Source organism: Polyodon spathula, chromosome 2, assembly GCF_017654505.1.
Source record: "Polyodon spathula isolate WHYD16114869_AA chromosome 2, ASM1765450v1, whole genome shotgun sequence".
In the NCBI taxonomy this organism is placed as follows: Eukaryota; Metazoa; Chordata; class Actinopteri; order Acipenseriformes; family Polyodontidae; genus Polyodon; species Polyodon spathula.
The window spans coordinates 92,451,888-92,479,659 of record NC_054535.1 but is presented as its reverse complement, the minus strand read 5'-3'; the positions used below and the strand labels follow the sequence as shown (position 1 = coordinate 92,479,659).

At 36.6% G+C, this 27,772-nt stretch overlaps 1 protein-coding gene across 3 annotated transcripts; it reads right to left on the bottom strand.

The window, feature by feature from the left end:
• On the bottom strand, nt 1-27,385 carry LOC121303852 (mothers against decapentaplegic homolog 2). Of its 3 annotated transcripts, none has more exons than XM_041234691.1 (11): nt 27,351-27,385; nt 25,330-25,617; nt 9,445-9,534; nt 8,376-8,569; nt 7,703-7,837; nt 6,300-6,374; nt 5,941-5,994; nt 2,840-3,052; nt 1,635-1,772; nt 1,413-1,557; nt 1-605 (listed from the first exon to the last, which is right to left on the bottom strand). In XM_041234691.1, exons 2-11 carry the CDS (start codon nt 25,563-25,565, stop codon nt 482-484), a joined length of 1,404 nt encoding a protein of 467 aa, XP_041090625.1. In that variant the 5' UTR covers nt 25,566-25,617; nt 27,351-27,385; the 3' UTR covers nt 1-481. The 3 variants fall into 3 exon arrangements, with proteins under 3 accessions (XP_041090625.1, XP_041090617.1, XP_041090635.1); XM_041234683.1 differs by lacking the exon at nt 27,351-27,385 and adding an exon at nt 26,809-27,305; XM_041234701.1 differs by lacking the exons at nt 9,445-9,534; nt 27,351-27,385 and adding an exon at nt 26,809-27,306.
• Nucleotides 27,386-27,772: the final 387 nt, after the last annotated feature.

Genomic DNA, 27,772 nt, shown 5'->3' with positions numbered 1-27,772 from the left:
TATATCGCATTTGACATTTGTAACACTTTTTTTCACAACACATTTATTTGTGAAGGGGAAAAAAAAGGCTAAAAAAGGTAGACCTGAAAAGTTCATCTGGATAATTATCCATCAAGTTTACCACCTTTATTGTTTATCCATCTTAAAATTTAGATCCAAGTTATAATACAAATGTAAAAAAAAAAAAATAATAATAAATTCAATGCTATGCATGTACTAAACACGATCACCCTTGCCATGTCCACCCCAACCCAACCCCATCCTTTTAAGTAGAGTTATAATTGAGTTCTAGAGACTAAAACATTTAATATTTAGGGATTTGGGGACAGAATAAAAACAAGGTGCATAAAGCTGATGGGACATCAAGTGCCATTTCTGTTTTTAACAGTGAACAGTCTGTGGGGTCACAAACAAGTACTATGAAAGAAATTAAGCCTGTTATTTGGACTCCGTTATATTTGTCTCTGTCCAGAAAAAAGTACTAGGACATGCTTGAGCAGCGGACTGAGGGGGAGCCCATCTGTGTCAACACTTTATCCAGCCATTGCAGAGGTCCGTTTAGGTGAAGTTCAATCCAGCAAGGAGTGCTCGTCACTGTCTGTCGTCTGAAATAAAGGGTAATGTTAGACAAAAAATATCCTCATGAATGCAATGAAAGGAAGCGTCAAATCCAAGTGAAACAAGACTGCTGCAAAACTCTGCTGCAATAAAAAAAATCTTATTGCATTTATCATCATGATACAGGTTGATTTTTGTAATATATTTTCTTGACTTGTTAAATATGTATTTTATTTACATAATGTAGCTTTTTGACCACCCAAATACAGAATCAATATACTTTCATGCAAAAAAAAGTCTGCTTGAACTACGAAGTCACACTTTGGAAACTGCTTCTTTAAAATATAGTAGTGCCAGCAATTTCATTAATTAGTGTTCTACTGATATGGTCAGTGGTGAAAAATTTGAAAACAAATTGAACAGAATACAATTGTGTACCAACAATAACTTAAGTGTTTTGTCTCTAACCCAGAAACTGACGAGACAGTACCTCAATAAGACCACCATACTAAATATGCTATAAAAACATGCAACTCATTAAAAAAAAAAAATTCAAAACTGATACTGATGATATTCATTAGCTAAACACACCCAATAAAAATACAAATTCCCATATAAACAAAGTATATTTGCAGTCCATTCTTGCTTGCAGCATCGGAAATAGTGAATATAAATTTTTTCTGAATGCAATTGCCATTTAAACTCGCTATCCAGGTCAAATACTTCAGAAGATTCTACTTTGAATCTGCTCAACTTCTTACAAAATAGGTATGCATAGTATGTGCAAACATCCAGCAATTCTAACTTTAACTAAAACAAACAAAATAGATAAAATGACCTAACAGATCACTCACCTGTATTCTGCACCCCATCCTTTGACAAAACTCATCCTAATAGTGCACATCCTGGTTAATTGGTAAACTGCCTCAAATCCTTGGTTCACTGACTGAGCAAGAAGTGCAGCAAATTCTTGGTTGTTAAAGATCTTTAGGTTACACCCTGCAAAGACAAAACAATCTGTCACTTTCCGGTATATGGAAATATAACCTGGATATTAAAAGGTACACTTATCTTACCTGGTGGAATTTTACAAACAGTTGCAGGATGCCAGCCGTATCTCTGGTTGCAATTGGGACTCTGGACAAAGATAGCGCTGTCACTGAGACACTCTGCAAAAACTTCTCCGCCAATGTAATACAGTCTCACTCCTCTCCCTGAAAGTCAAGTCAGTAACCCAGGTTTAACGAAGTATCAGGTAACATATTATAAAAACACATGTAGCAGAGAAAATAATCTATCAAAAAGACAGACATATTGTTTTTTGGTCTGTTGTATTAAATTGGTGGCAAATGTTCACTGAATGCTTGTATTTAACATGTTTTCTTATATTAAAAGTGTAGGCTGTGACTGCATAAAAAACAAACACTATTAATTGTATTGTAGTAAATCAAGAACAAAGTAGTCCCATAATAATAATAATAATAATAATACAGTACACCATCACTATAACTAATCTTTGGCTATAACAAGCCTGGCCCTTGGACCAAATAAAAAAGAACATTTAACATAGACACACTGTCAACATCCCGGTCTGTACGCACAGGATGCCACCTCAGCAGTGAAGTCAACTTATAACTAATACACACGCTGCGTAACTACGCCTTTCCACACAGGTGGAAACTATATTGATCGTTGGAAAAAAAGAACTATTGCAAGCATATCTGTGACGAATATAGGTTGTCAAAAAACCCTTTTTTGGCTTGTTCAGCAACCATGCGGCAAACCAAAATTGATTAAAGAAAAAACAACAACAAAAAAACGTGAGGATCTGATGAACTTTTCATGGTCAGGTTGATTTGCAATAAAAGCTCAGTTTTTGATTCTTGCATGTTGGGTTAACATTTAGTGCACTTTGAAACAATTAGTGAGATTCATTTTGAATAAATATTCAGCTTCAATTCTGGATTCGTGCTTTTTTTGTACTGCGTTTTAATTCAACGAACAGGATAAAGCAAAGGCAGAATACTTCATACATGAGACAAACAGGTACGTGCACTTCTACTTAACTTAATCCACAGTTTAACGTTCATTTTGACTGTCCTTTTGCCATAATGAACCCCTCAATAACAAACAAAAGGCTTGTTATAGTGAGGTTGTACTGTAATAATAATAATAATAATAATAATAATAATAATAATAATAATAGCAGCTTATAGACACACATATCCAGTCACATTGCAGTTAAGATCAAATAAAAGGCTAATTGAATGCAACTTCTTACCTATGTGTCTTCTGGTCATCTCAACGGTTGCATTTCTGTTCACATTAGAGAGCAAACCAAGGCAAAATCTTTCAGAGTTGGATGGGTCTGTAAACCCATCTACAGTCAAGGAGGGTTGAGATGCATGGAAAGTTTCTCCAACTCGCTGATTTAACTCATAATATGCTATTGAACACCAAAATGCTGGTTCTGAATAAGTCACTGGCTGTAGATCTAAAAGCAAGACAAAAACAAAAAAATGATATAAAAATCTCACAAGCAGCAACTTAACATACTACAGAATAGTAAACGGCCACGAACCACTATGAAAATAAGACAAAAAATTTAAAAACATTTCTTGAAGTCTTGGAAATATGCGATTAGAAGTAGTGGTGTACTAATTCATGCAGCACTAAGTAAGGAGTGCATTTTTTGATATGCATGCTAATGTGGTGTAAGGTCCTGTTCTACCGGTATTGTTGAACAGCACTGCAATGTCTGTTCACAATGAAGTTTTTATCGGTGTGGTACAGGTATAACTATCGATACGAAACCCAGAGCATGTTTCATACCGGTACAGTTGCGATATGACTCGGAGCAGTTCCGGTGCAGACAGATGCAAGTATACTGATATAATGCAGCTTATACTGGTCTTCAAGCGAATTAGAACAAAAAGTGACATTGTAAATCAGTATATTCAAAACTGAAACAAGTTACCGGTATCGTTCGATACAAATGTAAACAGGGCTTTATATTGTTCGATTTAGGAAGCATATACAATACAGTACTTTAACATGGGTTACTGGGTCATACCAAGTACCCTCCATTTGTGAGCTGTATATAGTCATTGGAGACTTATGTAATATATATATATAAGTTGACATAGTCTGGAGTCAATGATCAATGTGTTGCTAAAATAAATACCAGAATGAGATCTTCATAACTTTTGTACTGGAAACCGAGAAGAAAAAAATGACTGTGCTGCAAGCAGACACTTAAATCACTTGATTGGCACAGAATGCACCATGTACAGTGCCTATAGAAAGTCTACACCCCCTTTCAAAATTTTCCCCTTTTATTGCCTTAAGCTTGGAATTAAAATGCATTAAAAAATAGTTGTTTTCTTCATTTATCTACACATCCTACCCCACAACTTTCAAGTGAAAAAAAAAATCCTATAAATTTGTAGAAAATTAAATAACTGAAATAGCTTGGTTGGATAAGTGACCACCCCCCCTTGTAATAACAATCCTAAATTAGCTCAGGTGTAACCAATCGCCTCCACCTGTGTTAAATTGTAGTGATTCAGCAGTTCCTGTATGTTCCCTCTGCTGGGTAGTGCATTTCAAAGCAAAGACTCAACCATGAGCACCAAGGCGCTTTCAAAAGAACTCCGGGACAAAGGCACAGATCAGGGGATGGGTATAAAAAAAAAAAAATAATAGTATCAAAGGCCTTGAATATCCCTGGGAGCACGGTCAAGACGACTATTAAGAAGTGGAAGGTGTATGACACCACCAAGACCCTGCCTAGATCAAGCTGTCCCTCCAAACTGGATGACTGAGCAAGAAGGAGACTGATCAGAGAGGCTACCAAGAGGCCAATGGCAACTTTGCAAGAGCTACAGGTTTTTATGGTCAAGCCTGGTCAAAGTGTGCATGTGACAACAATATCCCAAACACTCCAAAAATCTGGCCTATATGGTAGGGTAGTAAGAAGGACGCCATTACTCAAGAAAGCCCACCTAAAACCCTGTTTGAAGTTTCTCATCAGCAGAGACTGGGGCACATGTCAGAATAGAAGGGGAAAGGAATGGAGCAAAGTACAGAGAAGTCCTTGAGGAAAACCTGCTGCCCTCTGCAAGAAAGCTGAAACTAAGGGGTGGAAGTTCACCTTTCAGCATGACCATGACCCAAAACACACATCCAATGCTACACTGGAGTGGCTAAGGAACAAAAACGTAAATGTCCTTGAGTAGCTCAGTCAGAGCTCCAACCTAAATCCAATCAAATTTGTGGCATGACTTGAAGATTGCTGTCCATCAACGCTCCCCAAGGAACCTGACAGAGCTTGAATAGTTTTGTAAAGAAGAATGGTCAAATATTGCCAAACCTAGATGTGCAAAGTTGGTAGAGACCTATTCTAATAGACTCACAGCTGTAATTTCTGCCAAAGGCGCTTCCACCAAGTATTAACTCAGGGGGGGTGGAGACTTATCCAATTATGATCTTTCAGTTTTGTATTTAATATATACTTTAATAAAAACTATTTTCTCCTTAACCAGTGTGGAGTATTGTGTGTACATGTGGAAAAAAATTCTCATTTAAATGCATAAAACTGAGGCACTGAACAAAATGTGAAAAAAGTTCAAGGGGGTGTAGACTTTCTACAGGCACTGTACATCCTACTGGAGTAATGCAATGACACAATTATCTAATCTTTTACATTTATTTCCCTTAATTAACCTTGATTGTTTGTAATTACTTGTAAAGGGACTATATGCTGCATTCAAATGAACTGTGGTCCTTCTTTCCTGCCAGTTCAACTGTGGCACTGTGCTGTTTACTTCCATGTGGGTAAGGACTTTTAAAAGTAAAAATGGATGAGGGAATGAGATGGATTAAACTCCTGTAACAGAATGCCATCTGCTAGCATAGTACAGAAAATCACATGTATTTTTAATCTAGAATAGTTTATTTTGCAAGAAAGTTATTTCCTTTTTTCAGTTTGCATTGGTTGAACTAGCTGCCAGATCACAGTACTGTGTATATCAAATAGTTTTCATTCTAAACTTCCATCCAGTATGAAGTAAGTGGCTTGAACTTACTGGAGATATTGACAGGGATGAACTTAATGAAACAGTGTACACAGGTGACTAATTTTAACAACTATATTCACCAAGTGTTAATGAAAAATGAGACTAAAAGAAATCAATTAACTTTTAGACCTTAAATAAAAAAATAATATAACTGCTGGTAGTCAAGGTATATGAAAGTTGCACATGGTTTACTAATCCCCTAGAGGGATGCTAATAGATCTGCTAAAATCCTTGTTTGCATGAATTGTGCATAAAACAGGAGCACACAAAAAGCAGCTATTTTTTTTTAAATGTTAGCTCTTACCCATACTGTGATTGACAGGTGAAAGAGTGCTAGGCGACATTTCTGCTGGAGAACCTGAAAACAGAGGAAGAGTGTAGAAGTTATTCTATTTTTAAATAACACAAACTCTTCTATTTCTACCTTTGGTAACCCTCTTTTGGTATACAAACCTAAAACGAGCTTCCCAGCTGACAAATATTCAAATGCATTCATACAACATGAGCTACCCAGGGATTTACTTCTGGCAACCAGACTTTCCAAAGCTGCCAAGTTTTAAAATGTTCCAGTACATGTCTTCATTATGGTTAACATCTAGCACAATTAATGTTTTCTACAAACAATATTTTTGCAAATCTTTAACCTGCAAGTCTAACATGTACCTGTATCCATACTCTGGTTCATCTGCTGATCACTTGTTTCTCCATCTTCACTGATATATCCAGGAGGTGGTGTTTCTACAAACACACAAACAGAAAACACCATCTTAAACCTCCAACATCTAGTTTAAATAACTGCATACTTAATTTATGTAACAGTTCAATTTACTAATGATCATAAAAGGTTTAACCCTTTGCGGTCCATTTATTCGGCGCCTGTCAGGCACGTCAGGTTCAATTTATTTTCACGCAAGCTGTTTATTTTACATGAGCTGTTTAAAAGTAATTTTATTTAAAGTAAAACAGATTTAAAAGGCACTACACGTCAACTGGACACTCAGTACTGCATCTCCAGCCACACCAGTTGTTCGCTGTATTTATCACATATCTCTTCATAGTAGTGCATACTGATAAATCATATACTGATCACTCATTTTATCACCGAACTCCTCAATAATGCCATCCAAGTCATTATTTTATTAGTATAACATCTCAAAAAGCTTGGCAAATGTCAGCAATATTCTTTGAGTGCTGGATGCAGAAGCTGCTACCTTGTTTGTTTATGTCTGTGTTATTCTTTGAGCGCTGGATGCAGAAGCAGCTATCTTGTTTGTTTATGTCCGTGTTATGTCTGTGATATTCTTTGAGCGCTGGATGCAGAAGCAGCTACCTTGTTTGTTTATGTCTGCGTTATTCTTTGAGCGCTGGATGCAGAAGCAGCTACCTTGTTTGTTTATGTCTGTGATATTCTTTGAGCGCTGGATACAGAAGCAGCTATCTTGTTTATGTCTGTTATGTCTGTGGTATTCTTTGAGCGCTGGATACAGAAGCAGCTATCTTGTTTGTTTATGTCCGTGTTTTGTCTGTAACATTCTTTGAGCTCTGGATACAGAAGCAGCTATCTTGTTTGTTTATGTCCGTGTTATGTCTGTGATATTCTTTGAGCGCTGGATACAGAAGCAGCTATCTTGTTTGTTTATGTCTGTTATGTCTGTGATATTCTTTGAGAGCTGGATACAGAAGCAGCTATCTTGTTTGTTTATGTCCGTGTCTCTGGTGAAGGGACTATGAGTATTGCTCAGATCTGCCACCTTTTTTTTGGCTTCTCTCACCCTCACTCGGCCATTGAAAGCTTTTCTCTGCTTTTTCTGGAGGGGAAAAAAAAAACTAAAAAAAAACTAGGGACCTGTGCTTGACATCCTTTTGATCAGACCAGAAAGGAAAATTTGTAATGTCTGACCTGGTCCAACATAGGACCGCAAAGGGTTAAACTGCCCCAACACTTGCTTCACTAAGATGATATATTGTATGCCAAAGTTATTGTCTCCCTTAATTACTGTTCTATGGTACAAAAAAAATCACTTCTCTCAAAAAAAAAAAAAATAAAATAAAAAAACAACAATTACCTGGGATGTAATTGTTTGGTGGCTCAATTCCTGCTGGAAAATTAGTGTTTTCAGGTATGGAATGAGTGTAGTCATCAAGTGGAGGCAGTTCTGTTAGAATCTCTGTGTGTCTTGGCACAAGAACGGGCGGCAAAACTGAAACAAAGACATCGGTAAGGGAAAGTGCTAACTAATAAAATGTTCTTTCACAATTGCCTTTGAAAGAAATTCCTAATTTCACTGTTAAATTAACACAGGGTTAAAAGCAAGCCTACAAAAATTACATTTTCAACCCCCTCCCCTCATTAAGTGAAAACAAATTTAATAATTTATGTTCATATTCAAAGTCACAGTAAGAGATGAAAAGTAAAAATCAGAGCTTCACATAAAACACTATGTGATTATCCTTTACAACCCAGCAACATATCCGTAATTTAAAGCCACCAGGTTTTATTGGACTATTTTCTATTTCCATCATCCTATAAACCACAAATACTACAATTAGCTTCATACCTCCAAAACAAAGCTTGACAAGCACTTTACCACCAACTAAATAAAAGCAAGTGCATTACTTTAAACTAAAAAAACAGCTGTGATCAACAAAAATTAAAGTTCAGTAGAACAAATACATTTATTTAAGAATTCACTGACAGAGGGAAGCACATCATTAAATCTGTTTTGCACTGTTTTATACCTGGCGTTTCCACCCTTTGGTAGTGATAAGGGTTAACACACACTTCATCCTTTTTAAGATTAAAAGCATATTCACAGGTCTCAATTGCTCGTAGCTCGTGATGACTGTGCAGGTCTGGCCACCTCCACAATCGACAGTAGATAACATGCGGTAAACCCTTACGGTGAGATACCTGAAGTCGGCCATCAAGAGATCTGAAATTTAAAGAAAAAGGTGGAAAAATAAATAAATTGCAGAGCTTTAGTTGATTCATTCTGTTCATTAATCAGTGCAATACTGCTGTTAGAAGGAATAAAAATATATTAATATATTAAAATATTGGGACCAAGTGGTCTCCAAGTAAACAATTAATTATTCATTAAAATGACCTAATAGCATCATATTTTCATAAACATTCTTAATTACTTTAGAGCTGCATTAGCCATTACACAACTACATCTCTTACTGGCCCTTTGCTGACCAATCAGCAGCTTGCTGCCAAGGCCAGGAGGACAAATAAATAAAAGCATAAGATTAGCAAAAGGAAAAACAGTACACATTCTCCCATCTTCAGACTGAAGAGTTTGGTATTAATTCTGCTGTATAGTTTTACATTTAAGGCCGAGAAGGTATGACTGTCTGGGCTTTAACTTCTTAATCTGTGATGTTCATTAACAATTCCCTTGGGAACCTAAGGAAATACTACAGTAAATATTTTATACTTGTCTGAAATTTGTTGTAGGCAGTGAAAAAGCCAATTTTTTAATGAATTATATTGGAACTGTTTTGCTTGTCGACATGATACAGTAAAAAATGTTTTTTACAAATAGGCAACTTGAAGGAGAAGCTTAATTTTTGGTTGGAATTCTTTCATACCTTGTCGTCAGTATGTAAGTAATACTTTTTTAAATGAAGCAATATGAGAACTACCACCTTCTGTGTGATCTTTAACAGCTAAATCAAAGCTTAAGATTACATTGAATAGAGAACAGGTTGATACCTGCAGAACTTGCATTTCTCAATAAAGTTTACTTTATGCATCCCATAGTGTGAGGCTGTTCAATAGCATGTGACAGTTTAGAATATTCACCTGGTTTGGTCAGGATAGCTGTAAAGGCCTGTTGTATCCCACTGATCTATCGTATTTGGTGTACTCAGTCCCCAAATTTCAGAGCAATTGCTGTGCACAGAAATTGAAAAAAAAAAATTGATGTAAACATGGGGCATGGTTCATTCAAAAATATCATGATGAGATTATAACATGGACAAAAAAAAAAAAAAAAAAAAAAAAAAAAAAAAAAACCACACAAAAATGGCCTCTTTCATTTGAGTTTTTGGAAGGAATCTAATTTATACGGGTGAAGTACACCGTCTCACCTTTAAACAAAAAAAGTTCTCATATAAAAGAGGCCTGCAGAATGGAAAAACAAAAAACACGCAACAAAGAAATGGAAAAATGTTCAAAGCTGAAACTTTGTAATCAGTTGCATTACAGCTCTGTGGTTGAACTAGGAGACTTCAAAATGAGATGACATTTAAGTTTACATTGAGAAAAGGTAAACAAGTTACTTACATTAATATTTTAATATGAAAAAATAAAAAGTAAAACAACGTCTGTTATAGACCTCCCCATAAAATAACCCCCTAGTGCCACCAGAGCTTTTTAAAGTACTGCTAAATAACCAAGATGACGTTTATAAAACTTGAGTCCACCTTTTTTTATTTTTGATAAACTGCTCAAGATTTAACCTTAAAACTTCTCGGCTTTATTTTAGGGAAACATCAATATACTTAAGCTTTTATGATATCTTGGAAAAAACTTTCTTGTATCCCAAACTTGTCAAGATACAGAAACAGGTCGACAAATGTATGGATGTTAACTACAACTGCCAATTGACAAACAGGAGAAGTTCCAGAAACAAAATATGGAATGGAAAACAAGACTTGTGAATACTTTGATGGCTGTATGACAATATATACTGGAGGTACTTCATCAGAATCAGATATATAATGAATGAAGCCTTGCCCCCTTCCAAGATTATTTAATTGTCTACGGCACTCTGAAATGGGACTGAATTTCAATTTTTTTTTTTTTTTTTTTTTTTAAAAAAACATTTGCAGTTATTTTAATCTGGTTCATATATGACCAGTAACTTTGAGGCCAACAGTTGTGTGCCTCTCTTGTGTATTTTACAGGCCTCTATTAAAAAAACAAACATTTGAGTAACCTCAAGTTATGCACAACAAATTGCAAAATTGCAAAGCGTTAGGTTATTCTCATAACCCTCATTCCCTGAAATAGAAATGTAACCATTACCGAATGGTTATCTACCTCCTAAAGACCCAAATCCTGAATGCTTTATATAAAAGCTGCTCTTTGAGCATGTGACGCAGTCGTGACCCCATCCCCAAGGGATCAAAAGTACTGCAGTCACAGATCACAGATGCAAATAATGGACGCAGTGACCTTGATGGTTAATGGCTATATTTCTATTTCAGGAAACCAGGGTTATGATAATAACCCAACATTCCTTTCAAGTATGAAATGTAACCACTACCGTGGGTTGATTCCTGGGAGGCAAATATGTCTCTGCTCTCCTGAAACTCTCCCAGATGAGGCTCATCACCTCCACTCAGGTGCTGGGAATTCTCCTCGCGAGGTCTGCCGCCCAGTTCATCGCACCAGGAACATCAACTGCCCGCAGTGAAACCAGGTTCTCGGGCGCCCACAGCAAAAGCCTGCGGGCCACATGGAGACTGGGCCAAAGTAGGCCACCACTATTATGTTGTCTGTGTGGACAAGCCCATGTCTCCCTTGAATATCCTGCAAGAAATTCTGCAAGGCTAGGTAAACTGCCAGCAGCTCTAAAACATTAATGTGGAGACCCTTCCATGCAGGGTTCCACACACCTTCCACACCCCGGCCATTCCACATGCTTCGGTGGCGACGACCTCCCTTCTTGTGACACTACCCAATGCTATGCCTAGGCGTAGACAGGACGTCTGTTTCCATCAAGAAAGTGCCCTTAGACAGACAGACAGAGTTGGGACACTGTCAATAGGTGGTCGAGGTTCAACATGGAATGTGCATTTTGGTACATTTTTATGAACGTTTAAATGCTATGCAGTGTTTAAACAATATCTACATACACACACTCTTTATATTACATTATATACGTATACCAACAGCCTTGGTTAGTATTTTCAAAGCAAATAATGTTTTAACATTGCAAAGACTTAAAGGTTACATAGGGACCTTTTTATTTTATTGTGTTACATGGTCCCATGTGTTGCTACAACTGTTCACGTAAGGTGTGTGTATTGTTTAATTATTTTATTTTTTTTTTTTTTTTTTTACATTGACAACTTTAAAACTTTTAAATTACATTCCCTTCCTCTGGATGGCTTCCCTTGTATCCACATGGACCTCAGAACTACATTTCCCATTATCCTCCTGCTCACATGTAACTGAATAACGTCTGAGCTGTAACCGATGGTTTGTCTTTAATTTTCATACTGAAGCATTTTAATTTCAAATATTTTTTGGGTAGTCAGAAAATATGGCGGTTCTAGTGTTAAGCGATTAGTTAACATATCACACACAAAATGTGCAAAACACATAAAATGATAAATAAGCAGATTAGCAACAGGACACTTATCTGAACAAGGCTCTCCGATTGGGTCAGTCTTGAAAGGAAAAATGGCACAGAGATCTGCGACTGCAGTACTTTTGATCCCTCAGGGGCGGGGTTATGACTGTGTCACAGGCTCAAAAGAGCAGCTTTGGTATAAAGTATTCAAGATTCGGGTCTTTAGGAAGTTAATACCCATTTGGTAATGGTTACATTTCCTACTTGACATGGAACCAAACAGTTCCAATACAACTTTTTTTTTTCTTAAATTGTTTGCCATCATGAAAAGCCTCCCACATAGCCAGACCCTAAGGGAATAAATAAATAAATACAAATAAATATTCTGCCCTTGAGAAAACAATTTTACCACTAAATGTAGTCTTGCCAACTACTACTTTTGAATGTAATATTTTCTGAACTGCAACGATAGCAGTTGAAACATGGGACTTATTTTGCCCGACAGGGAAAACGGAGCTTCTGTAGGGATGACATTTCTTAACGCTGATTGACTATGGGCACTTTAATGTAAAATTACCTAGAAATTAATACAAACCCAAAGTCTGAAGTTATTCTTTGTTTAAAAGTGATGCAATGCTTTTCAGACCAAGAAGTCAAACTGGGAACAAATGTTCACTTCTCAGATCCATAGAGATGTTGTTGAAGCCGACACCCTGGGATCCTTCTTCCTTGATGAGCTTCTGGGATCAATAAGCTACTAACAACCAAACGACCAAGATGGGCTGAATGGCCTCCTCGCGTTTGTAAACTTTCTTATGTTCCCTGGATATCAGGATACATTCTGCGTTTGTGTAGGCTACTTGGTGCTGTAAATTGAACCTAAAGGGCACAAACTCACTTGTGTGAAAACAAAGTGAAAAATCCAAACATCGGAAACTTTTAGGTGTGTCCCATGGCACAATTGCCACAAGCAAAGCACCTACAGTTTAAGCAGAATTGTGTTATTTACATAAGACACTAATAAACCAAAAATAATGGCTGCGATAGTTTTTCCTCGCAGTTTATCTTTCATGTTGTGGACAGAATACTTATGCCCCTTGGCATACTGAGTGATGCTGAAAATACCATAAGCATACTGTATACAACACTGTATAAAACCTGCTTTTGATGTTTGCACAAAAAACGATATTTACTTTTTACACCACTAGTGAATTCTCTAGGTTCCAATCAATCTTACTTTTAGCGGCACTTAGGTTTTTTTTTTTTTTTTTAAAAGGATGGGTGGTTGATTCAATTCAGGTGGGGTTTCCCTGGTGCTGCAAAATTGCACCACTACATACAGTTTGGTTTACCCTAGCGGTATATGCTGATCAAATTAGCCCCTTACACAGTACTGCTAAATGTTGGTATTGGCACAGATACAATACCCATGGCAAACACAAACCTTCCCATTAAACTGCCCAGAAAGTTTTTCAACAACTCGCCAATTACTTAATTGTCTAGTGTGATTCTTTGTGGCAAAAGACGACACAATTTGGCTCTGCACTGTATATTGAGACACAGTAGGTTTCTCAGACATTTCAAAGTTATTTCTGACTCTAATCTGACTTGTCCCACCACCAGGACTATCGTGTACGGCATGGTCAATACACTGTGTAAAATGCTTGTACTGTTAACATGGCAAAACAATTAAGGTACTGACTGGTGCTTTCAACATGCTAGTTATATCCTTGGCAGTGAATATTTATTCGAGACTTACCTTATTATGGTCCTGCTTCATGTTCAAGTGAGAAATTAATTTTTTCCACTAAAAGTTTGAACAAAATATTAATCTCTAGCTGGCCAAACTGTCACTAATCATTGGATATACATTTTTCACACATCATTAACTTTGCAGTAAAGCTTGAGCTACTGCAGCTTCCCATACATATCTGTAAAAATGAGAATTAAAGTACAACCTCCCTATTTGGCACAAAAGCATACATGAAGCATGCAGGGCCTCAACAGCACTTCCTTTTGATAATTGATACACAAGGAATAATCTAGGCAACAGCAGATCATTCATGAATATCTGATAAACCACTAGCTAAAGTTATTAAACTGAATAGTGAATTAAATAATGGCTCGGTTCAATATTTACATGTGATGTAAAAAATAATAAAATTGCACCAAAACTTGTTTCTGTTGAAGTTGCTTCTAAATTCAACCTACTTTTATGGGATATTTGCACACAGACAAGCTCATCACAGAGTTGACAGATAACCACAAGCAGGAATCTGAATCACTCCTGGTATTACACCACCACCTGATCCAACACATGTGAAACATGCACTTTCAATCAAAACAGCAGAAGCAGCCTCAGTGAGGACTGCATCCCATCCCCCACACCCCCTGGGCGCCAATAGGGAAGCTACTACAAGTTGGCAGTTAAACAGTCCACCTCTGCCAACTCTTGCCTTTTTAGCAGAGTAATGAATTGTAAATTCAACATGTATTATGCAGAGGTACCATCCATTGTAAAACTTTGTTGTATAATTTAGAATGCTGAATGGTGGCAATATAGCACAGATCTCTGCTCTGCAATACATAAAACATTTTAAAAGAAAACCAAAAAAGCTTAACTCTCTACCTAGAACAAATGAACATGACTACAGTACTACATTGCACTTGCAGTAAAATACTAAGCTTATCCATACAACAAAACTTACAGCAATTACCCTAAATAAATATTCTACTTGACATTACCTTAGATTCAAAGAGCATAATCAAGCAGTATCAATAAATCCAATACAAAATTATTCTTTGCAACATCGATTTAGGTTATAGTAAGATGTACTGAATAAAAATCGCAAAAGGATCATGAAATAGTTATATAGTTTTATTTTTTTTTCACAATTAAGAGTTGTACCTATCAGGAAATCCCTCATCCATGCAGTCCTTTTTGCACTTTCCTGAATTCCCCTCAAGACAGGTTACCAAATGGCCTTTTAAGCCAATTATGTTTTCTTAAATTTAGCAAACAAATAGCTTGTCGACTGTATGCTTTGCAGACTGACAATTTCACACTTAAAATAGCTCATTTGTTATGTATTTGCTGTCACCTTGACATTGCAGTGGAGCAAGATGTTTGCTTTGTTTGGAGTTTCACAAGATTGGTCAGCTCTGATTCACATGGTAAGAGTTTGATAGAGTTGACAAGAACACCTTGATGCAAGATATCCTTAGTCTTATTCATTCACCTACAGTTAGACAGACAGTATTTTTAGGCTTAACATGGCGGCCGCACAAACAAAAAAAATTTGGCGTTTTAACAAAACAGAGCTAAAACAATTGCCTAGGCATCTATATGAAGGATGGTGGGATACTATTCTGTCATTATTGATCATGTACAAGTCAATACCATAAAAGATCATGTTGCCGGTTGTAAACATGTAGGAGAACAAAAAAGCAAAAAAGATGGCACCAACGGCAAACATTATTCTCTATGCTGAAAAATTTAGACCTAAGGTACTGCGCTCAAGGTGGGGCTTTCTCCAAAGTAAGAAAGTTAAATGAATTGCATATTTAATTATTGTTTGGTTTATTTCTTTCCACTCTACCTCCTTTTAATGATGCTATAATTACCAATGTTAAACCATGCCTGTTTTTTAATTAAACTGTATTATCTGACAATGAAGAAACAAGCTCAAAGCTATTTTTCCAGCTATATACATTTCTGTGGCAGGCTGCAAAGCCCCTGTAAGTATTTTTGTGTTTTCTGTTTTATGTGTGGGTTATGTAGCAGAAGTGATTTAAGATGCATATTTATATTTAGGCACAGGGATTGCACAATCACTTCACATGCAGATTAAAGTGGGTACTTGTATGGGGGCACAGGGAGTACAAAATTAGTTCACGTGCAGACTGTGCCGAGATTCAAGTGAATGGTTGATTAGCAATTGAGCCTCGGCACAGCTGCATAAAAGGGAGAGAACAGCAACTGCTACTCATGCTGGCTTAATACTAGTGTGATACTTGTTGTATTTAATGTTTGTTTAGTGTGCGTTTTTGTCCGTTTCGGCCAACGTGTCCGTTTGTTTTGGAAAAGTGTTTTGTTTAAACTTTTTATTTACAATAAACCAGCGCTATCACTGCACCAGACTGTGTCCATTGTCTTCCTGGTCTGACGTCACCAGCGGAGCAATCCGTGACGATTCCTTAAAGGAAATCGATCACTTGAAAAAGATGTAGTCACAACACATCGTTTGTTTCATAGACATTCTGTCTGGAGACACATATCTTGTTAAACTTAAATAACAAGAATGCAGAATTAGCAAAAAAAAACAACATTAGGAGAAATAATTGTGTTTACATTAATGGGGCATTATTTAAATAACAATTGGGTGATACACAGCAATAAACCTGTGCAGCAACGAGTCACTCAGCACGCTTTTTTTTTTTTTTTTTTTTTTATTAAAGTGTTTCATATTTTATCCTGGTTATTTTAAATGCCAGTAAAATGAAAAGCGTAATTTGTTGAGTACTGTAAATAGGATTACTCACATGATATTGCTGGATGGTTACTAAACTAATATTTTCGTTATTGTAACGTCAGCAATAAGACTACTTTCTATGGGTATATTTTGTATGTGATATTAACAAATTGCTTAAATAGTAACCCACTTATTTTTACATCAGAAACCAGAAACATTTGTTTCTCAAAAATATAAGAAACATGTACAGCACATTTAATAAAGTAGTCTCAAGGACACCCAAAATGGCTTACTTTAGGAGACCCATTATCTCACCTTTGGTCACCACAGCTGATGTCAAAACAGTAGTGTGCAACCATTCAATCACAAAAAAAAAAAAAAAAAAAAAAAACCATTCTCTTTATAAAACAGTCGAAGTACAAGGTCAGCATTAGCATAAGCCAGCCACCTACATTTTTAAATACAGGCTAAATATAGTTTTGTGTGATGAACCCATCAATTATCAACAAAACAAACACGTAGGTCTTTTAAAATACATTCTTTTAAAATAAGATTCATATTGTAATGTTTTCACTGGATTAAAAATGGCTGCTTTCACAGCTGCAGGCAGACCACAAAAAACAGAATGACCAGGAGGCGGCAAAGACAAGTACTGTCGGACAAACTAAAAAAAACCACTACCAGCAGGGTGTTCAAGTGTATTGTTAGATTTAAACAGAAATGGTTTTATTAATGTTTTGACCTAACAACTGAAAATGACAAACAAGTTACCTTTTTTACTGTTGGCGATTTATCTAAAGACTTAATTCAGCTCTGTCCTGCAAATCTTTAAACTTCGTCTGCCTGTGCACCCCACACCCCATGCCTAATAAATGTGCTCGCCCAGCGGTTCCTAACCTGTGGTCTGCAAGTAAACTCCAGGTGGTCCGCAAACAACTCACAAAATACAGTTACGCAGTTGCAAGCAACACAGACAGCTTGTGATCAGGTAAACATAACTGAAGCGTCATTCTGGGCCCATGATCAGGTAAACACGAAAAAGGCACTTAATTTCTTTGACTTGGCGAGCCACAATAATTCGCAGTACAGCTTGTTAATGCATTTCATAAGGGAGGAATATAATTTCACTTCCTGCTTTTTTTTTTTTTGTGTGTGATGTCATGGAGACAGGCTTTTCATTTTTAAAAGGGCAGAGTCATTTTCAACAGCACAGAGAAACAAAACAGGACAAGAATTTGATTACAGCTAAGAAAAAAAAAATACTACTTTTTATAAATATTAATTTTGAGAATACAGAGTAGTGTCAATAATACAGAGTATTATTGCTTATAAAAGACCCTGACAATAAACATGTATTATGTCATTCCACATGCAACATTTGCAAGACCACTATATGAGGTTAAAGTGACAGTGTAGTGTGGCTTTACAGATAACTTCTTGGACTGTTCGTTTTTGAAGAGCCATCAACAAGGGTACCTCAAACATGCACAGTCAATGCTGCACGATACCACACCATTGGTAACCAGGTGGCATCCAGCACTTTCAGGACACGATCATTTCACATCACTTTCTTTGTGAATGGCTACCTCTTTCACCGGACCTTACCCCAGCAGATTTCTAGTTATGGAGGTACGTGAAGTCATGCATGTACCGAGGGAACCCTCGCACAATTCCAGACCTCAAGGATGCCACTGTCCGAGAGGTGGCCAGCATACCTGATGAGATGCGTAATGCTGCCGTAATGTCCTTTGTCACACAAATGCAATTTATTCTCTCGTACGTGGTTCAGAAATAAGTCTGGCAGCATTTAAAATATCCAGCACTACTTAAGCGATAGAGCCCGTCGATGTGGGCTCTACCGTGTGGTAGATGACCGCGACTGGAGTTATGCGTCCCGAGCCGTAGGCGAGGGCACTAACGAAAGTCAAGGTCATCTACCACATGGTAGAGCCCACATCGAGAGGGCTCTATCGCTATTTCTTTATTTTCACTTTAAAACAAAACTTTAAAACCTATATTTACCTTGAACTTCTGATATTTCGCCAGGTAACATTTTGCTGAGGAAAATAGTCCCTAACATAATTAGACTAGAAAAACAAAATCCACGTAGAGAAAATGTTATTAAAATTATTATTGCTAACATTTATTTATTGGGGTCTTACTCTTTCTTATTATAGATTTATCTGGACATGTACAATAGTTGAGTAGTCCGTGTAGTATTGAGTGACTTGAAACTTGTTGGAGGCGGGGCGTCATTCAAGCAGGAAGGGAGTGGATTGGCTGGTGCGGAAAGAACTGAAACAAGGTTGGGAGTTTGACTGGCTGGTTTTGAGGGAGGGTTGGATCCAGCCGATGACAGAATTGTGGACCAATCATGTCTTCCCTGTTGATTTGCTATACAGGAGCTGCGAATTGAGCCTTCTACACAGAATACGGCTCATAGTGCTTGCATCACTGACACTTATACATATTTAGGAACTTGTTAAATAACTCAAATTATCAATTTTGAATGTGACAACACTTTTTCTGCTTGAATAAATATTAATGTTTAAAATTGTCAAATATCTTGAAATGACTATTTTCAGAACATGAGAAGCCATGAAATGTGAAAAATACAGCCCTACCCATCAGGTTTTTAAACAGTTGTTTATGTTTGGGAAGCAGTCAGCAAGAAAGCCTAATTGAATTTCAGCATACAACCGTGAACAGGTGGTCAACGTGAAAAGGGTGCAACTCAGTATAGTGTTCAGTCCGCTCCGCTCCAAGATGTACTGGGTCCATGTTTTCCAGTGGAACTGCAACACAGAGTATGAGCCTGCCAACATTCTGAGACTTGCACCTCACAATGCAGCTGTATTACCTGCGCATCTGACACAGGCAGCCCGCATCTCGGGGACACAGACAACTACAAACCTGAGAGTCTCAGCAAACCATGCGAGTGCCCTCCCCCCCCCCAAATAAATGTACAGATTATCGAAAAGCTTAAAACAGGCCTATCCTTAAAAAGGCAGTCATTTTAACTGCATGAAAAAAGGTAAATAACATATCCTGGCAAGGATAACTCATTACTACAAGTATCACTACCATGAAAGGCACCATGACCTACATCTTTGTAGAAAAAGTATATTATGTCATAGCTTCATCAAAACCACACAGGTAAGCAGGAATAAATAGACTCCAATAAGACATCAGTTATTTAAATGCCTTATAAAAAGAAAATTAAAACACTGAAAATGAAAGCTTTATGAAATTTAGAAACATTGGTGGTCATTTTTTTTCTTCTTCCAGACAGTTACAGGGCGACTGATGTCCAGGTAGAACTGACCCACATGGAACGGACAGATCATCAATACCAGTACATTATTTTTTAATCAGCACTAACAAATACCAAAATTAAAAGCACAACTTCCCTGGCGTAACACCAAGTTTCCCCATGCCCGTAAGAACAAATCCTCAAATTTTAAGTCTTGCTGAACCCTGGCATCCAGACACTTTTGCCCATGTAAACAATTATGGGTTCAAATAAAAATAGGGCAGTTTTCATATGCAGACCGTCAAATGTTTTGGTCTGTATTGAGGTCAACATAATAAATTTGATGGAAAAACCAGGTCATAGAACTAGGTTTTAATTAAAACAAAGTTACAATAAGTAAATCATACTCTGTATTTTTAGTGCTTCTGTCATGTAGTTTATTCAGTAAATTGTATGCTTTTTGTAACTTATAGTAGTATTAAAGTGTTTTAAATCAACACAGATAATCACTGAAATAGTGTCTACACCAGTTTTTCAAAGTTGAATTAGTTAACGACAAACACAATTTCAAATTGTATACTTATGTACGTCCCCCTACTTGATTTGAATACTTCAGTTCATTTAGGTGATATACAGTTAATGATAAAACGTTTTATTTCTGTGTGGTGATGACACAGCTGACATTTCACTACTGTTTTTAAAAGTATATTTGAATTAAAAACTTAAGCTTTTGCAATTCTATTGTTTATTATAGTTGTTGCAAATAGTTGAATGCTTACCGATTTTGAATAATTACTATAGAAGTATTCTGAAAACTATGATAAAATAAATCAGCTTTAGAGCCCAAGATTAATAAAAAGTACTAGATTTGTAATTTGCCATTAAAAAAAATTAAGATGATAACTTAGGATGGGACAGTGTACAGGGTTAGTATGTGGCATTTGCTTTTATGTGAAATACCAAGCGTGCTTCAGTTGTACAAGACACTCATGTACTGTGGTTTAACTTCTGGAACCCCCCCCATGCTAAATTATCCAGTAAAAGACTGTGCTGCACATACTTTTACCATCTTTCTCATCCATCATTCCATTGTGTCTACATAGCAGCAGACAGGGACAGTACAGCAGAGCATGTTTGCCTGCAAAAAAGTTAATGAATCCATGTATGCCTCATTCCACACTGCTACTGCAGGCTGCATGCACACATAGTAGTTAAAAAAATAACACACAACACTATCCATACCGTAATGTTAAGAACTACCGTAGTTAATGCCTCCATCTAAAGGTGCTAGAATTTGACACCAACAGTAACACAGATACCACACCATGGCTACAAAATGAAAGCCATCATTTTTTTATTGCACTTATATAGTGCTTTCTATACAAAAGAATCACAAAGCACTGTACATGGGCAATTCCAGCATTATGGATGACATTTGCACACAAAACGTAACTGCTACCATAAAGAAGGACTCCTTTAATGAATTAAAGAAACATCAGACTATTTAGAAGAGCTTTTTAACCCTTTGCAGTCCATTTATTCAGCGCTTGACAGGCGTGTCAGGTCCAATTTATTTTCCCCTGCCCAGTTTAAAATTCCCCCCTCCCCCAGAGTAAAACATGTTTAAAAGGCATTGAATCGCAAAAGGACACTCAGTACTGTATCTCCAACCAAGCCCCACCCCTTGTACACTATTTTTCACATGCCTCTTTATAGACGCATAGATAAATCCTCTCCTGATCACTCGTTTTATCACCAAACTCCTCAATAATGTGATCCAAGTCATTATTTTATTACTATAACATCTCAAAAAGCTCTGCAAATATCTGTGATATTCTTTGAGCGCTGGATGCAGAAGCAGCTATCTCCTTTACGTCCGTGTTCTCTCTGTAGTGCATGGGGCTACAAGATACCCCCTATCGATCTCACTCGGACAGTCAAAGGCTTTCTCCGGAGAAAAAAAAATAATGACTAGAGACCTGTGCTTTACGTCTTTTTGATGATGTCAAGACTGGAAGGGGAAAATTGTAATATCGGACCTGGTCCAACATAGGACCGCAAAGGGTTAAACTGTGTCCTGTTAAATTCCATGGTTCAAAGTCTTAAAAAAAAAAAAATAATAATAATTGTTGCCCAAAGAAACTGATGTTATGGATGCGGGAGAAATGTTCAAGCTCAAAAGTCTAATTTGTAGAACCTCCATCCAAAACATTTAAAGCAATTTTGTATGAAAAACTTGGCTGCTCCCCAAAATCATATTAATTAATACTTCAGGTATTTTACATTTTAATAGCACAACCTGAAGTCCAGCGTTATGGATGTAACGGTGTCTGAAGTGTAATCAAGAAATTAATTACAATCTTGTTTAAAAATAAAACTTTAAAATTGACATTTGTCCAAAATCTAACATACTATATTATTTGCATTTTTCTATTCTGATGCATTATGAGAATCAACAATTTTCTACTATTATGTGTTGCAATAAGAATACAACTTAAGAAAGGGGAACAAGACTAAAAGGCTAAAATATGCACAAGCACAGAAATGGGACTATGGAACAATGGTCAGAGGTGTTTTGGACTGTTCATGGATGGACAACGTAAAGAAATAATTTTAAAAAAAAAAGACTTCTTGAAGTGCAATCTGAATTGTTATAGTAACGCAATGCAAAATGAAAAGTGAAATCCAAGTTCTTTATATTAAGCAATTAAACAAACACCCTGATGTCACTTCAGTTTAAAGCTGTGTGTGCTTGGGCACTCTTAAAATCAATGAAAAGTATAGTACATTTAAAAGTAAACCTTGTGTGTAGTATACATGTGTTTTTAGCACATTGCCACTACCTTTGTCAATTTAACTAGCAGCACTGCAAGCTGCTAAAAATTTCTGAAGGAGCAGCGTTAACATGAACAGAAAAATCTAAGGTCAGCAGATAAAAGAAAACACTTTAATCCCCATTAAAATGACCGACACGATTGTTTTGGTATTGTGATCTGTTTATATAGTCTCATGTCAATGCGCTATGGTGCCCTTTAGTGATTACAATTCATATTTTGCTTGTGCATGATAACATGTGATTTATTTGCAATATCATCAAGCTTATTACCAGTCACATTCATAATGCTAATTTGGGCACTTACTATTCCATAACAAACTTTTTAAAGTTAGCTTTGCAGAGAAAGTTTGAAAAAAATATAATGTAATATACAAATTTTATAAAAACTTTACCAAGGAATTGCTATGGATGTGGCATTTGGTTTTATTTAAACACCATTATTTATAATATTATAAAATGTTCCAAGGAAATTAGTAACTTGGTATTACATATCCAGTCAAAACGTGACACTTACAAAATATGTAACAAACATTTGCCCTACCATTGATGCCTACAATGTATGGAGGTCAGACTTCTGAAAACAGCTTTTTTTTTTTTTAACAGTAACTTTAAATGGCCGTAAAGTAAAGGCAGAAACTGAACAAATACAGCATGCATAAATATACACCCATTACTAAAAATAGAAGATGACATGTTTTGATACATGCAGCACCTTTTTTTCATGGCCATGGTCACTTGACCATGGAATTGCCCAAGTAGCAGAAAAAAAATTATATAACACAATACATTTGTACAGCATGTCATACATACAACTGCCACAAACAGACCATTTAAATAACAAATTTAAAACAGTATACACAACACAAAAGCAGAAATTTGAAAGTTAATTAAAACCCTTTATTTAAAAAATAAAGCCATTTTATAAAAGTACGTTTTTAGTCTTGACTTAAACTGTAATGGTCCCAGCTTCCCTGACAAATGAAGGCAGAGCATTCCATAATTTAAGAGCTCTATAAGAAAAAGCCCTCCCTGCCTCCCGTGTTGCTTGTTGACCCTAGGCAATAACCAGCAGCCTCGAATCCTGTGATCCCAGAGTACGGTTTGGAAGATACATGGTCAGTAACTCCTGGAAATAACTAGGTACTAATCCATTCAGGGCCTTGTAAGTTAACAGCAAAATCTTAATCAATTCTACACTGCACAGGGAGCCAGTGTAAAGAGGCCAAAACAGGGGTAGTTTACTTTTCCTGGTTTTAGTCAGAATTCTCAAAATGCTGCAAAAGGGACACCACACTTTTTGGGACACCAGAAAAAAGTGCATACGATAATCAATTCTAGATGAACAGTAAACTTTTTTTTTTTTTTTTTTTTTAAATACACCATTATGATCAACATTCAGTGCACACACATGTACAAATGCAAGTCTAAAAACACACCTAGATGCCTCCTCATACCCCCAGAATCCAGACTGAATTATTTAAAAACATACTTGGACAAGTGGTTCTTTAGAAATGTTACTTCTACCAACAGTCTTCTTACCCCTGAGCTTCTGATACTTAATTGCTATAAAAATACAGATTGTCCTTAGAAAGTTTCAGCACAGTTGATAACATACACCTCTATTATATTCCTGTTGACAAAGACATGGGCATCCTCAGCAGGAAGACAGTTACATTCAATTCAACAGCTTAAGCAAAGATTAGCAAAGGTTAATAGTTTACTCTACATTTAACTTTGCTTGTTCATAACTGCACTTCCAGCAACGGATGCTCTTTCCTATGGCTGAGAAAGTACACACAAAAAAGGAACATGCACAGCCAAATCTCTACAAAACAAGTCTTGCACAACATTTTCCATGACATTAAGGATATATTTCAGTGTTGTAAGTGCAATCACAACACATAATGCAACAGGCTTGTCGTGGCAGACAGTAAAGATTTGTCAGCTGCTATGTAAAATGATGCAACGGCATCTCATCTCCACTCGTAGTAAATATATTGATCAGCTACAAATAATGCTATCCATGTGTTTTTAGAAATGCATCAAACCTGTACTGAAGACCACTGGTCTGACCATTCTGACGAATCCCTGTTGAGACAAGAGATCATCGACCTCTAAACATCCCTATTAGATTGTTATTAACACTCAGTTAACATACTGGGACCACAACAAACAAAGTTGACGCATTTTACTATTAGCGCCCATTTCTATATTTTGGAAACCTGTTTCCCCTACTTCCATTAACATTACTTCAACAAAATAGATTGTTCAGGTTAAAGTTTTACTTGCTGCATAAATCGAATTAACTGCCATATTATATAATCATAGGAATGTTTATAGTTCCAGTGCTCATGAGATATTAAATACATTTGGGATTCACTCTGGCATTAATGCAAATGTTTTACTTTGAGACAGCACATATGATATGGTAGAACACATGACAAAAACAACTTCTATACTGTTCTTAAAGATACTGCTGAAAAGATATGCAAGGTAGCTCCCCGAGATTAACACAGCTAGCCTACACCTATTACACAATGACCACTGACATATAGTAACAGCAGAGCACAGAATAAAAACTAGAAAATATCAATAAACTCAGTCAGTGTGCCATTACGGCCCACGTTCCGGATTGTCATTGGATAAATCAAAACGCGAGTGGTGTGAAAGAAGTAAAATGTAAGCTGCCCAGTTAAGATTTTTCAGGTTTTGTAAAATGCTACTTTGTTGCCATTCACAATTAAACCAGAACCCCTCCCTGGAATGAAACTTCATTAATTTCCATTGCAGTACCCCTTACAGCCTGTATTCCAATCCTCCTTACCTTGGTATGGTAACACACTTGGTATTACAATTCTGAGTGGTGATGGCCTTCTCCAGTTCATCTAACTGTCCTGTTTTCTTGAGCTTCTTAACCAAACTCTTTACTGCTTTCTCACACCACTTCTCTTCCTGTCCATTTTGTTCTCCACCACCAGCTCCCCCTGACCCGCTGGCAGACTTCTTCCACCCCAACAAGCGCTTCACAACCGGTGGGGTGAATGGCAGGATTGAGGACATTGTATATCCAAGGCACACAACCACAAACTGGTAAAGCCTGCCTTCGGGCAACCTAAGGGGGAAAGAATAAGAATTACAAAATCAAAAAGACCTATAACTCTTTGAGAAGCGCTTTCATTTGCTCATGTTCTAGCACACATAGCATTTGCATAATGCACAACTCCTATTACTTGCTTACTTTTTTTCCCATCTTTAAACTTGAGTCAAGAAAGGCATGAAGCATACAAGTAGTACACTGCATCTTACCGCAACAAACTTTAAAACTAGCGAGTTGTAAATCAACACCATTTGGTATTCTTAGGAATTACGTTGATTTACAGATTGCTCTATCTGATCCCATCACGGAATAAGTCTTCATGGATGTTACTTTAATTATCTAAGAAATCTGGGTACAACTTCCTTATCTTCTGAATTATTGACCCTATGTCTAAATGGTTGCCTTGCAGTATTGAAATAAGATAAAATAAAATATTTAAGCCTCAAAAGTCTTAACTACAGACATTAAACCATTTTTTTATACTTTGGGGGGATGGTGGCACGTTCAAATGTAACAGAAAAGGGAAATGCTCTATTGCCCAACAAACGCCCTCGCACAAAAGTGGAAAACGAGTTTTGTTTTCTTAAATAGACAATTACTGTTATAATGAAAACCTTAAGAATTGAGCTACCTGACTAGAACGGTGACTAATCCTTAGAATGAAAATAAAGAAAATTAATTCGTTTAATATCGCCGATGCAGTTTAAAAGCTTGATGAAATGACTATTAAAACACACTCCAGTTTTAATAATTCAAAAATGAAATATAAAATGCTACTAAAATAAAAACAACCCGCATTCCTCTCGAATATGGCTACACGTATTTCGTGTTATATTAAACAGAAACCATAACAATTGTTCATGTTGGCGTTTTCTGGCTTGTGTTTACGCTGTGGTTTAATGAAAACGTCAAATCGTTTTCGGAGCCACATTACTGCAAACGGTAAAGACAACTTTACATGTACAGTACGTAACGTTACCCAAAACGCAACAAAATAACACCGACCATGGAAGAAATCTCATGATTGAAGTTACCTATACATCAAACTCAACACAACTACATACAAAACAATTGAAAAAAAACTGTATGAAGACTAGGCAAGCATGCATAACACTGTTAAGGCCAGGCCACTGATGAATAAAAAAATTAAAAAAAAGAATTAAAAAATTCACAATAACACGTAGATAAATAAGAAAACACACTTACCTCAGACGACTAGCAAATAACCCTGATAAACAGAAGTTCCTGATGCATAAATTATATTGTAAAAAATGATTTTCACTTAGCAGTTCCTGTCGGGCTCTCCTGTCCTGCTGCTTAAGGAGCGACAATGCAACAATAAATCCGTGCGATAAAACACATAACCACCCCAGATATTACAGCATACAATTTTAAAGCAATTAAAAACAAAACAAACAAAAACAAACAAAACAGCAATAACCCCAACAATCCGACTGCGTGTAATATTATTTAAAAATGACCAAAAATATATATTGTTATGCTACTTTCTATCGGAAAAAAGGTTAAGAAATATTTAAAATAACACTATACTTCCAAGCAAAAACGCCCAGGAAAAAATGTTACATGCAAAAGTCGAAAAGATGGAAACTTTTCTGGCTGGGGAAATTTAAATAATTTCAACGAGATTTCATTTGATTTCTTTTTTTTTTTTTTTTTTTTTTTTTTTTTTTTTTTTTTCTGTCGCCCCAACACACTCTCAGACGAACAGCCTCTACACATCAACCTACCTTGCCCAAGCTGACGACGCCACACTTTCCCGAACTTAATCCCGCCTCCTACTTTTCTATTGGTGATTTTGGGCTTTCAATGTTGGGCGCTGTGGATCTGACCTGCGTCTGATTGGTGTACTTTGAAGGTCAATCAAAATCTGGCAATGCCAACAAATTTCACTGTCTACCCCGCCCATCCTATAAGACGATTGGTAGGAATGGACTATCAATAAAGTTTAACCAGTCAAAATCAGGATGCGATTCGTGAACATAACTGTCTGTCAGGTGACTTCATAATAGACTCGGCTCACTCGGGGGCAGGGACAGAAGGACAGTGGGTTAAGTTGAACCGTCTCAAAACATTTGTGTTGCAGCACACCCGTGTCCTTCCGCAAGAAACAATATAGGCCCTTCAGGAAATCTTAGTTTGATGAAAAAAG